At 32.0% G+C, this 14,484-nt stretch overlaps 1 protein-coding gene across 1 annotated transcript; it reads right to left on the bottom strand.

The window, feature by feature from the left end:
* Positions 1-9,071: 9,071 nt before the first annotated feature.
* Positions 9,072-10,966, bottom strand: LOC132754544 (uncharacterized). Its single transcript, XM_060745183.1, has 2 exons — positions 9,331-10,966; positions 9,072-9,195 (listed from the first exon to the last, which is right to left on the bottom strand). Exons 1-2 carry the CDS (start codon positions 9,724-9,726, stop codon positions 9,103-9,105), a joined length of 489 nt encoding a protein of 162 aa, XP_060601166.1. The 5' UTR covers positions 9,727-10,966; the 3' UTR covers positions 9,072-9,102.
* Positions 10,967-14,484: the final 3,518 nt, after the last annotated feature.

Below are 14,484 nucleotides of genomic sequence, written 5' to 3'. Positions count from 1 at the left end.
GTCAACATTGAATTACAAACACAACTTGTTTTTTATGAATCGAGAATAAAAGCGAAATTAACATTTATTTTTGTGTCATGATCACAGCAATTAAATCATTATATGATGTATTTTACATCTGGTGTTCAAACATTTTAAAACCGATGCATGTATAGGCTATCAAAGTTTTGTAAACCGTGAATGTCCTTTCAAATGAAATTGATCATAAAAGCATTACTATATTTATGATAATAAAGCATAAAATAGTCTTTTACAGTCGCATTACTTGCATTTCCAGTTAAGAAAGTAAATTTAATACAAGGCATTAGAATAAAATTGTCGAGGTTATATTTTGTCACGATTGATTTTACAGACAGATTAGCGAAAGCATCATCTTTTTATTTGGTCTATTCATATAATTTATCCCTATGTTTTTAAATTAGTATATCAGAAATGTGAGGTTTGAATCTGAAAAGTGAAGTCTGAAGGGTAAGGTCTAAAGGTTGAAATCTGAAGCGCGAAGTTTGAAGTGTTAACTCTGAAGTGTAAAGTTTGAAGTCTTTAGTAAGAAATGTGAAGTGTTAAGTTTGAAATATCAAAACTCTAAAATGCCACTAAAAGCAAACCGATGAGATGACTTGTGAACTTCACACTTCAGTTTTCAGACTTCACACTTCAGATTTTAGACTTCATGCTTCACAGTTCAAATTTTACACTTCAAACTTTAGACTTCATACTTCCAATTCAGATTTATGATATACTATACATCAGGTCTTGGATGTGAAGTCAGAAATGGGAAGACACCACCGGTCTTTCGTAGCAAATAGTTTAAATAAATTAGATAAGATTAAACTGAATTGAATTAAATTAAATGTATTCAAACATTTCTTTATAGACCAAATGATACACTGGCGTGTACGTACGTTTCTTCTGTTTACCAGAACGCATCATTGTGATTCTGATTCATATAAGCTGCTGCATTACTTCAGTCAAAATGTCACAACAACAAAAACTTAAGTTGTTCGATATGTTTGCTTTGATGCTGGTATCTTTGAATGCAATAAGTACATTGTATCACTTCAGTGAAAAAAGTACTCGTAGATATAAATAAATATTTCTGTGTCTATATTTTTTTAACCAGTTCTAACATGACGTACCAGGACAGGAAAAAGATAAAAATCAAGAGCATGAGTGATTATATTTGATTTTTTTTAAAATTTAATTACCAATCACATTGTAGCTTGTCTGTCCTTTTTGTCGTAGACTGACGAGGAACACGTTTGAACTGCAAGCTATTGGCGTCCTAGTTGCTAAACATCAACCGATAATAATAAAAAAAATATATGAAATATCAGTATTTGTAAAAAAAGGACGCTAAATGTGAGAAAATAGTTTCTTCAGATTAGACGAAATAAATTTGATCCTTATATATCGACATTTTGTGGGGACACGTTAGGTCGTTTAAGAAATCTCTGTAGACTCGTATACATTGCTTCAGAGTGGTTATACTTCAGAAACAACTGTCGGTTTCGTTCATATCAAGTTACGCTATTCTATTGGGCACATTATGCAAAAGATTAAAATTCAAAATCATGCAATACTTCTTAGATGTTAACCATATCTCACAAAGCTATTATGATCCCTGTTTTAACAAGCGATTGAACCAGGAATCTGCGTTGTGGTAGATTACACTAGATAAGTGAAACTTAAAAAAAAACTTCCTTGGTATTATGAATATATGAATAAAAGCGGAAATTAAAATTGATTTTTTTACATGCTTCTCTTGCAGAGAAACATGGTTTGATAAATTTAGAAATCCGGTTAATTATCCAACTAAAAGGAAACAATTTGATGCCTGTACATTTTTCTTTGCCATATTAGGTTTCAAAGGATAATTATTGCAAAACCTTGTTTTCTTAAACAATGAAATTATATAAGGAGACAAGTGTTTCTTGTGGTCGTTTCCTGCTACATTGATTTTTATGTTACTGATGATAAGCTTGTTCTTTACGATAATAATGCATTTTCTATAATAATAGTAGACAGGTATAGATTTAAATAATTGAAAATCAGGCAAAACTATGGAATTTGGACATTGAAGGACAGAGAAGCATATTGAGTAAAACCATTAAAGCATTTTGAAATAATCCCAATAATTTTGACTTATGTTTCATCCTCCTGCAACATTTTACATTTGGCCATGATTTAAACATCCAAAATATTGTGTATTGTTTTTTGTTACTGGTAAATGCTAACATCTTCCGATATTACCATGTTAAATATTTACGTCATTTCCATTCAACTCCATTCCAGACATGTGTGTCACATCACTTTGTATTAAAACTGTCAAGAAGAGGGTCTGTAAACAAGCCTACATGGGTTATTTTAATGACTTAGTTAAGGATACATGGAGGCTGAGATGACATGTTCTAAAGACGCGTTTTTGGCCAATATAAAATCGTCAGTATGCGGGCGGAAAATCTTATATTCGAGGAAGTTTGCAACGACTTGTTATCAATTGAACAAATACGTTGGTAAAAAGATTATTGTATAAGTGATAAACAACGCACAATGAAACCATGTTCTTTTAATAATCTCATATTACTTTTTATTTTATAAACAAGCAATTATCCCACAAACATAGGCAATAAGGCAATAATTTATAGACTGATAACAAGATTGTCTTCCGTGATAAAGGATTATATCAGAATGATTGATGAACTGTCACTTTTTGTATCCGATTATCGCCGTACATGTCCAAATTATGGGTATATATCACTCTTTAAAACAATTAGAGGATTAAATTGACGAGGAGGAAGGTACGGGAATGATGTTTAATATGGGAAAACTATCATATTGCCAGTTTACAACTGATTCATTTTACAGAAAAAACGGAATATCAGTATACTTTATTACAAACACGTTTATCAAAATTTAACTGAATTTACAAATACGTTTTTACATTTATTTAACGAATTCCCTCAATGACTCAAGAGCGGCGCAGCTGCTCGACCAATTTAATTTCGTAAAGGCTTACAAATGAAAATACAAACCAACTAAAAAAATATCTCGCTTAGTAAAATATCACGTAGTCATGCCTTTAAAATATTATGTTTTTATTTTGTAATCAGTATTTGACCCGTTTGACATACGTTTTTAATGACGATCATTTTCTGTGAAGTCCTGTTCGTACACACGGTATATAAATTTATATGAAAACAAGAAGTTGAGAATAAGCTTATGCAATGGTAACGTAATAAATTTATTGACAAGGCATTTTAGCTAGTCGGCTAGAACTTGACCCGTAAATTAGCATGCCTCTAATGAGCCAAACTATTTCAAGAAAATCCAATTTAGGGAAAATTATACAAACATTGTAAGAATAGCAAACAGAGTCGAGTAATAGTTTACATGTTATGTGCAATTAATGACTGATTTTGCAGTATTTTTCATTATATTACTACTGCGTGACTAACGCAGGTAGGGCATTTTTGACATGTTTTGGCCACTCTTTAGTAATTTACGTGTAATTCAAGTGCCATTCGCAATGTATAATTTTACTATCTTAAGTGAACAACTTAACAATATTTCACTTTAAAACGTATTTCATTTTAATGAAAATTGGCATGAATCTGGAAAGATGCCGCTTTAACGGTAATGTGAAATGATCAAAAACTTACATTCATCGCACTCGTTAATAGGCTCTTATGTTAACGTTACAAGCAGTATACTAAAGACGCTATTATTATATGTATTGGACTTTCATTTTGTATGTTACCTCCATAGCGTTCTGTCATATGTCTAATTAAATCATTAAGTAATCAATTCAAAAACAATTCTCAATGTATTCGTAAAGTCATTTTTGGGGAGAGATATTTTGTTCGGCCTGAACATATCTCCATGTTTTCATACAAAATACGCAGGTCTCTTAACTGTGCATAGGACGTGTGCGAAATGATCTTGTAATACATTGAATGTTTACTAACTGATTAAATGTTTGGGACTTTAAATGCACTTCAATCCTATTGGACAAAACATAATTTCAAACACTAATAGAATACATGTCGATACCTAAAAAAGCAAGCTATATTTCACGTTACATTTTAATTACAAATACAGTATACATCAGAAATTTTAATTAAAATTCTCATTATAACATAATTATTATTATAGGAAATAGCATTATTGTTTTACCATAAAATATTGCTCACCAAAGTCTGGAGTTTTATTTCATATTTTGAAGACGCAACATTTTTATAGAACAGGGGGAATGAGATAAAAACCGGCTAGATAAAAAACGTACAAGTGTTCTTTGACGTTTTCATGAACTCAAGTTAAAAAGAAAGCCTTTTTATGAAATAACTAGAACTGTGTCCAAAGGACACGGATGCCTCCACTGACAACATATATATATGGTATATAGTGAAAAAATCAACAAAGGGCCATAATTCTGTTAAATTTGGTCGCAGCAAAAATTCCTTCCTTTACTTCCATCTACACATTAAGGTTGTTCATCCCTGGAAGTTTAAGCAAAATCTACCATCCGGTTTAAGAGGAGTTGCGTTCACAAAATTTCTATAAGGTATATAGTGAAAAAATCAACAAAGGGCCATAATTCTGTTAAATTTGGTCGCAGCAAAAATTCCTTCCTTTACTTCCATCTACACATTAAGGTTGTTCATCCCTGGAAGTTTAAGCAAAATCTGCCATCCGGTTTAAGAGGAGTTGCGTTCACAAAATTTCTATAAGGTATATATTGAAAAAATCAACAAAGGGCCATAATTCTGTTAAATTTGGTCGCAGCAAAAATTCCTTCCTTTACTACCATCTACCCATTAAGGTTGTTCATCCCTGGGAGTTTAAGCAAAATCTGCCATCCGGTTTAAGTGCAACGCTATATGCCCCCACTTTGTGGGGGCATAAAAATAAATCAAATAATGAGAAATAACTATTAGTAGTACAGATTAAAATTTAGTACGTCGATTAAGTCATATTTCAGTATTCCTCATATTGCGTTTTAATTGACCACGACTGGGAAAATTTTGAACAAATGACAGTACATGAAGCTATTGCTTTAAATTAAACGGACAATATAATGAAAAATAAAAGTATTACAACAATCACATAAAGTAACAAAACTGAGTGTTTTAAAATAATTTCGACCCTTGTATAATGCAATTGGAATAGTATATATAATATTGTTATTAAGGTGATAACAGACACTTTCCGTGGTACTCACATAAATGTCATTTAAACCAACTTATTTTAGTAATAATTATTATTTATTTAATCTTTGTGCATTAAATGTCGTTGATCATCATAAAAAATAACATATTTGAAAAAAATGCCTTTGTAAATGATTGATTTTTAATAAAAATCCTAAAATTTTAAATCGTCATATCAAAGTCATTTTTTATTTTTTTGTCATAAAACTTTTGGAAAATAAACATACTTATAATATCTGGGGAACCGTGTCTCAAATTTTTTTCCATCTTTTCTCAAAAAAATATTACGTAACGTCAAACATTTTATACGACTTTTTTCACCATACATATTACGTAATTAAAGATAATTAAGTCGCTGATTGAGCAAACAAAAATCCCTGACACGGTTCCCTCCGTAAATAAATTCCCTTTCATGTGCTTTAAACCGCATGTTAATTGCTTGATTATTAAAAAAGTTATGCCGATTCAAAGTTAGTCCGACCCGCATCAAACGAAGTGTCATAAATCGGCTGTTCTCTCTCGGACCCCTACGTTTCACGCTAAATAATTGCATAATACACAAATATCGCACCAGAGAGGGTCACAAGTTGCGGTAACATACTCTAACAACATTTTATGACCGAGTGTCATCTGACCAATTAAAAATTTGCTGATTAATATCAGTTTATTACAGAAATTTCTTCAAATTTTAACGTGATTTACTTTTCGTCTGGTAACGGTCTCACATGTCACGTGACTTTCGGTAAAATTTGAGGCACTCGGTGGGGGGGGGGAATGGAACGTATTTGCGCACCGTTAGCGGGGTATTTAATTGTTTCACGTTTGAAGATTATTATTATTATCATCAGCATTATTATTATATTATACCAGTGTCACTCTGTCTGTGTATTGGTGTATGAATTTCCGTTAAAATATAAATTAAAATAACAAAAAACTTAGCTTCTGACGGTCTTTTAAAGTCCATGGTAGATGTACAAATTAGAACGGGATATTATATATTTTTTCCTCCAAATTGATATAAATGCTTGACATATTTTAATAGAAATTAAAGGTATCACTCGATAATTATGATCTGACCTTCTTGACATCTATTATCATGAAAATCATTTACGCACGGCATAGAGATCCAGTTTCTACTGGGGTATACAATAATTCCATACTTTGTCCCAGGTTTATTAGTACTGTGTTCGATTTACTGGCGAACAATTTATTCAAAGCATACACTGATAATATATATTAATATTTTTTTATTGATTCATAGAGAAATAATCATCCTTAAACAATCTAAAATGGTTAAGAAATTTGTCAGGGACACCGTACCGCAAGTCATATAGGCGTTCACATAAAAAAGTTGTCTGTTTTTGTTGTTGTTTTACTTGACATTGTTAGAAAACGAGGTTGAATGTAAAGCAAGCCATTGAATCCGTTCAAAAGTCCATAAACTCAATGTAATATCTATCAGATTAACGGGACAGACAAATTATTTTCACACATTATGGATATTTTAGCAACCATGCATATTTTTAAACAACCCCGTGGTCGTGCGATTTGCCGCTATGCTTAATTGTTTATGTTTTATACATTATGTTACGTACATTGGCCGACAATTTCTTATTTTATAAAAAAAATGCTAAATAAAAGGTAGACGATATTCATAAAAGATGTACGGTATTTGTACGATACATGAATTACGAGTAGTATGGACCAGTATGGACCGGTAATTCACGGATATATGGAACTACCGATTTCCCTCATTGATGCCTCAACAGGGGGCGGAGCGTTATCGATAATTGACAGGTTACGCGAATAGCAGATAAAAATGGTACAGGTACCGTTTAAAAACGTTTAAAAACACATTTTTTGGACTAACTGCTTCCAAAATTAAATCACGAATGTGTTCAGAAATGGTTGATAAATCTACTAAGCAAAAAATCTCATTTTAGGTTTTTTCAGTGATAATTGACTCCGTTGTCACCTTAATCATCACTGAGGTACGGCCGAATGTCACAAAAAAAAGTAAAATTTCACGAACCGATATTTTTTTGCTACCTGCGAGTTAGGGACATTCAAACAGAATCAGTGATACATTGATATGTGTTCTTTGGATTGGCAAGTCGTTTGAAATACATATTTTCTCCAATTTTGTGGGAAAAGCGTTTAAACACCTTTCAGTTTGCAAATCTGAATAAAAACAACGGTCACGTGATGATTCTCGGGATGACTAAAAAGCGAAAAGGAGAATTTTTTGTGTATCGGCAGCAACGAAAGTGCGAAACCGGAATATACCAACAATCCATAAATTTAAAAGCAAATAATGGTTTTGTTTGTTAAATTTCTTGTTGTTCACATATGTTCTTGTGAGAAAAATCTTTCAAAAGCAATTTCAATATATTTAAAGCATTACATTGTTGTAATCATGTTTTTTTCTCCATTACAATGATGAATTTAGCTAAACGTACGGAGTTCGAAACTGACATACACAAATTTTACAAATATTCTATGTTAATTTGAGAGCTTTCGTGTAATTATTAAATATTATGTATTAACTTCGTAATGGTTAAAATATCATGATATCTAGGCTAAGAAAATTTACTTTGTCAATCAGTGTAATGGGTCCTATTTCAAAGGTCACTTTGGTTTATCTGACACCCGTTCAGGAAAAAAAACTTCGTAATACCTTTTATACAACGAACATGAATTTGAGTATTGTAAGCATAAAAAATCACACGCACACACAGAATGTTATTCCAGAATTTTCTCTTTAACTCTGATCAAAGCACTGAAAGCACTGGCTAAATAGAGAATGAATCCGGCCTCATTATAGGACATTTAGGCTTCAACTTTATTAGATAATATTTCTAATGTATGTCTAGTGCACATAATTAAAATTCTTAAAGAAAAAATCGATCTCCTTTGCTAGATAGATCTGAAATTTAATATTTATCATTTTACATACATACTTGCATATTTATCCGCATTGGATATAAACTTTGTTGATGAAAAGATTACTATGTTTTGATCTAGACATTCAAAACTATAGGTAATTGATACCTGTTTCATGCACATGGTAAGTCGGAAAAGAGTTACAATCTGGCTCTATTAATATTATTATTATCATTATTGATTTAGCAGATATCCTGATAAATTTTTTCTTATTGGAAGGCCTCCGTGCTAGTGATGGGTCAATTGAGCTGTGCTTTAATGTTACCAATATATTGAAAGCTTCCCGGTGGAAAAGAAATTGAGAGCGTTATAAGAGTAAAAAAGGAAAACTGGAATAAAGACAATCAAGGCGACGGCAACGTTCACATGACGCAGCCCCCGACATAGTCAAGCTTCCACAGCAGGGTTATTGCCGTGACTAGTGAAATAAACTTAAAACTGATTATATAGTTGTTGTTTTTTAAACCCTAACTTTCTTTCAAATTAAACAGTTGGGCATACTTCCTGATCGGGAAACAAGGGGATTCCCCTTCGAGGCTTCCCGATCAGGCAGCAAACGTCAAAATCCTTCCCGATCGGGAAGTTTATTGGCCTTTTTTACGTAGTTCAGGAAAAATGGCCGCTGCATAACAGTTCTCAATACACGTCAATATGAATATCACACTTTAGTTCAGAAAAGATACATCTAAAATCCTACCGAGTCATTTTCTTTTAAAATGTCTACAATTAAAATGTGAATTAAAGAAAAGTTTTATGATTTTACTAAAAAGTAGCTGCTTCCCGTTTTGGAAACACTGCTTCCTGATCAGGCATCTAGCAAAATGGACACCATTTAAAGTTTCCCGTTTGGGAAGTTTTTTTCTTGATATTCTGGAAATTGCTTTGGACAATAACCAGTGATAACAACATACAAAGTAAGTATTTTTTATTAATTTCCTTTACAAGAGATCAACAGTCAGGGTGTGCATGTTTTGTAGTCTGGGGTGTCTGGATGTCCAGATACAGATGATAGTATCATAGGCGGCGTCTTCTCACCATCTCGTTCAGTCTGAAATTATTAACAGCAATAAGTGTTGCATGAAGATTACTCTCAAACAAATATTTAGATAATTGCAGGAAAGCAAGGTAAATAATGAATGTTAAATGGTTATATGAATCTGTAATTGTTTTCATATATACTTACTGTTATTGACATTTGACTGTAGATATCCTGGTTTTCATCTGCGACCTCGTCTAATATGTTCAATATCTGTCTTTCATATCGAAATGGTGTACTAATTAAATAAACTGCTGGCTGGATAACACCTCCACCTTTCTGGAAGCAAAGCGGCCAGGGATGAGCACTTTGTCTTGGGATGTCATATGACTGACTGAAATATGTAACAGAAGCATGAATTTTCTTTTCGTTCAATTTTAAATATACATAAGCTTTCAACTCAATAATGTTGATGTTCAAATAAACAGAACATACCAGTAAATTTCTATAGTAGAATCTAGCTGAAGGATGCGTGTAATTTTTTTGTTCAATTTCACCGGTTTTGAAGGCACATGTCCGACAGTATTTCCAGACTCCAAGCATTTAACAACAACTGCATCTTTGTCAATACAGTTATCTGGTTCTTGTTGACACTTGTAATGTTTAGAATGTTCCATCTTTATCTTGTAGTTATGATACCCTTTGATAACAGAAAAAAACTTTATCGTTACTCCTGGCCCATGTGCTACAGCCATTTTAGTCAATGCAAATACTTCCTGATCGGGAAAACGAATGGATTTACATAAATTTATGTATTTTATATTTTAGAAAATGGAATCTGAGGACACGTCTGCTGCTTCAGCATTATGCGAGTTACTGACAGGGAGGCCAGATGAAACAATGACACATGATAATGATATGTTATCTACCATTCCATTACTGAATGACAACAGTGAGACATGTTCAGATATGAATGAAAATTATTGTTCCTTTTATTCAGAAATCGAGTATGATGATAGTTTTACTGTGACAAATCTTGATGTACCTATTGGCAATGAAACAGTCGTATCTGAGGAGACATCTAATAATCAAGCTCAAAGTGGGTTAAGTTTGGGAAATGAATGTCTGCAAAATAATGAATTGAGCGTAAATGACTTCGAAAAACATGGCCACAGCTATGCGTCTACTAAAATGAAACATCATTCTGGAAAAGTAGACATATCCTTTAAGCCAAGTAATCGAAAACGATCAATTTCTTTGTGTAAAAGGAGACCGACATTGCTGAAAAAGGCATATGAGTAACATTCCATTACAGGATCAGATGTTTTTTGTCTTGTTCAAGACAAAGATGGGAATCGATGGTTTTATGGCTCTGGTGAATTGAAAGACAAGTTCTGTCAAGAAGGTTTAAAATCACATAAAACCGACCAAGAATATACAGTGAAGCAAAATCCAGACCGCTGTGTTATTGTAGAACCATCACCAAGTAGACCATTAACGGCCCAGTCATACCTCCCATCCAATCTTAGATCAACCAAGCCAAATATATCAGAAGAAGAAAAAACAAATTCTATTGTTTCACCACCCAGGAAGAGCAGTAGGAGACTTTTTAATAAATGTGCAAAAGAAAAGAGGTCAAAAGACAAAAATATTGAGAAAATAAAAGAAAAGAAGACAAGAAACACTAGAAAAGAGAAAAACAATGCAACACATAATAGAGTTGTAAAACGTAAAGGTAAACATTAATTTGTAACACAAATATTTGTAGCATATTTAACACTTGTTATCCGTGACATGTGTTCGAAGTAACAATTCTAATCACACACCAGTTCAGTATTTTATATTTCTGTAATATTAATAAGCATTTAAGTACCCTTTTTGGGTATGCTCATTTTTTATATGATGTTCGATAATACGCTGTTCAATTTATGTTCTCTGATAGTCATTTGAAATCAGATGTTGGTCTTATATGTTTTAAATAATGTACAATTTTAAACAATGCAAAATATTGTATTAAAGGCTAATAAAGCACATTAAGAAATTATTAAGAAATTATGGTAATTTTGGTATTTTTGATTGTAAAATGTAAAGTATTGTTTTAATGTAAATTTTTAAACAATGTAAAATATTGTATTAAAGCTAGGCTAAGGAAGCACATAAAGATATTATTAAGAAATTATTATAAATTTTGTATTTCTAAATGTAAAATTTAAAGTATTGTTTTTAATAAAAGAAGATTTACGGCTTGGGAAGCTAATAAATGAGACTGGTATATTTGTTAGGAAGTTTAAAAACAAAACTACAGTAGACTTATTAAATTGATATGACAACATTGCAAGTACTATGTTTTAATATATTTAAAGTAAAATTTGTTGTATTGTTTTTGTAGTTGTTTTGTGCTTTGATAGTTTGTTCTTTAATTTTTATTAAGCATTTTATTTAACATTGTTTAATCATCACTGTCAGAAAACTCCTCACTTATTTCATTTTGTATTTGAGAATAAAAACTTATCAATGCATCTTTCGTTTTGCTTCGAATAGACTCAAACACTTTAGAAAGATTTTGTTTCTTTTCATCACTTTCAATCCTTTCTAAACTGTTTTCGATTCTTGTAAAAATAACCTCTTTAGTCTGATTATGAATTGATTCATCATTCTGGCGCTCAGCTAATGTTACACAAATTCGTTTGATTCTGATTGGTTCAGTTGTGTTTCCTGACAAAATCACCGATTTATTTTAGCCATTTCAGTAAAATGGATCAAATCGGGATTTAACACTTCCCCAGAAACTGATATGAACTCAGTTTCTTCCAAAGGCGTTGACAGATAGAGTTTCCGTCTTAATGCCTCTCTCCATACTGTTATTTCCTTTCTATATTCTGTGGCGCTTTCTTGATTAACAACGCATGTATCTGATTCATTTTGTAATCCAACTGTGTTCATAAATGATTGTCGAAGTATATCAAGTCTGTCTAAATTACGAAATATTCGCAGCCATGTATCAAAGTTAGGAACTCCGCTTATCCATGATTTACTTTTTTTGTTCACTGTTTCTAATTTGAAATCTAAATCTTCACCCTTACAGCCAGAAGAAGACATATCAAATGAACAGTTTCCTTCCAAAAATGTTTTAATTTCTTGTGGGTATAAAAAATAGTCACAAGTTTCCATAATTGATATGTACTGATACTTAACATGATTTCGTCCAAAAAATATATTTGAGAACATTTCCTTGCCTCTAATAACTAAATCAAATTTGTTCAAACGAAGTCCTTGTCTGTAATTAAGCAAAGCTTGACAGTATGTTAGTATCTGCTCATGCACATAGATATATCTTTGACTTCTGCATGTCTTACACCAGTTTATATATCCCTCCGGAGATGCAACTATATCATTTGATATACAATATCTGATGTAAGGCAAAAGCAACTCATACAAAGTACCAAAGTAAAATATTTTTAACATTTGCCATACTTTGTGGTTGTCCGTACAGAGTTTTGCACAGGCTAATGCTCTTTCACTTTTAAAACCCATCAATATAGCTATTTGCTTGAATACAGGCTCCCAATTTAATTCGAAGAAACTTTTGATCATGTTCATTTCAAAATGACCTTTGCCGATAAGTAAAACAACCCAATCGAATTCATAAACAATTTGTGTATTTTCACCATTATGATGTTTTATACTATCTAATTTAAAACATTCATATCCCAAAATAGATTCATAGCATTTTACACAATAGTAGCTATCGTGGATTAACTTGTGTGCAATTGAATAAGGTAAACCATCACACATCACAAAAATCCAATCTCTAGTGGAAGATTCATCTGAGCCAATTCTATACCGTCTAATGCCAGCTTCCAGTCCAATTTTACGTAAAACAAATTTAATAGATTCATAAGAATTAGGATTCAATTCAACAGGGTCAAGAACATGGAATTTAATATTTCTATGTTCATTTATTGGTGTTTTGCAGTCTGGTTTTGGAAGATGTTTTTAGTAAAATTATATTCTTTTTCAACTGGTTTTCTTTTTTAGGCTCATTATAAGTTTTACTGAGACTAGGAGTAATCAACTGCTTATGTACTTCCCTTATGTTAACATGGCATTTATCGCATTTTATTTTTGACTTTTTGAATTGCATGCCACAAAGCAAACATTTGATTTGGTCCATGCCTGGTTCGTCAGCAATGGACTGGTCAATATCATCAAAGAAATAGTCATCTTTAATAGCAGCGACTTGTTCTTTATAAATGAGAATTATTGCTTCTTCCAAATTCATATACAGTTGTCTATAGTGGGTGTCATATACCAAATCGTAAACTTTACCCTCACGATTTCTTATATCTAATAATCTTTCTGTGAAATCAGAATATTTAAACCATAACTTAGGATGTATAGAATGATCAAACTGCTGTTTTGATTCAAATTCAACTGCACACATAGATGTAACAACAGAGACATTAACTTTGTTATTAGCTCTAACATTCCATGTTTTTCCAACGATCTGATCATTGTCAAAAGCAACTATGCAATCATGTTGTGGATATACAGGACTCCGAACACTTTGAGAACTTAGCCAGTTAGTAACAGTCGAGTAACTGCCACCAGGATACAGCTTTGAATTCATGTTGAGAAGCATCTTACTTTGAGTTGACTGAAACTGTATAAGATTATTCACAAATGACAGAGGAGAAACAAAGTATTTATGAGTAAGTCCATAAATTTGTTCAAGAGCGAGGCAAATTTTTACCTCATTTTCGGTTGTTTTATTGACAGAAGATACTCCATTGAGAAAGGCCAATACAACTTTGTTGTATTTTCTGCTATAAACATCTATCTTGAGATTTATTAATTGTTCAAGGTCTTTATATATACAGGATAGCTTGTGACAATCTTCAAGAATTGCCTTTGATTCTTCCTTAGCAAGCTTGTATGCTAGTTCTTCCTTTTGTTGGGACTCCAAATCTGCAATAAATATTCCTCCATTTTAGTTAGTTTAAACATATTTAGTTTGAAACTTATGTTATTCCACTTCCTGGAACAAACCAGTACTGGTGTCTATTGAGGAAACATGAACGTGCTCCGTCTAGGCCTTAAAACCACGACCCCTGGTTTGAGAGGGAGACACCTTAGCCATTAGACCAACGTTCCCCTAAATAGTTGATATATAAAGGAAATATTCATAGATATTCAATAGAGTAAGCTATATTTTATCTATTTATTTTATTTTACATTTTATTATATATTTTTCCCAAATTATTTTTAATTAAACGTGGCTTAAGTTTCATAAAACAGAAATATGACACAGTCACTACAATGTAGTATGTAAACACATCTTGAGGAGCTATAGCCAACGAA

The sequence above is a fragment of the Ruditapes philippinarum genome, unplaced genomic scaffold (assembly GCF_026571515.1).
Source record: "Ruditapes philippinarum isolate M1 unplaced genomic scaffold, ASM2657151v2 ctg139_1_1_1_1, whole genome shotgun sequence".
Classification (NCBI taxonomy): domain Eukaryota; kingdom Metazoa; phylum Mollusca; class Bivalvia; order Venerida; family Veneridae; genus Ruditapes; species Ruditapes philippinarum.
Note: the sequence above shows the minus strand (reverse complement) of the source record. Positions and strands in the feature narration are given on the sequence as shown.

Bases quoted from the DNA above. Each gene is read 5' to 3' on its own strand.
- LOC132754544 (XM_060745183.1), bottom strand. From the start codon at position 9,726: ATGCTTGGAGTCTGGAAATACTGTCGGACATGTGCCTTCAAAACCGGT. The intron at 9,196-9,330 runs GTAAGTATATAT...TAATAATTTCAG, and splicing joins ACAGTCAAATGTCAATAACA to ACTGAACGAGATGGTGAGAA.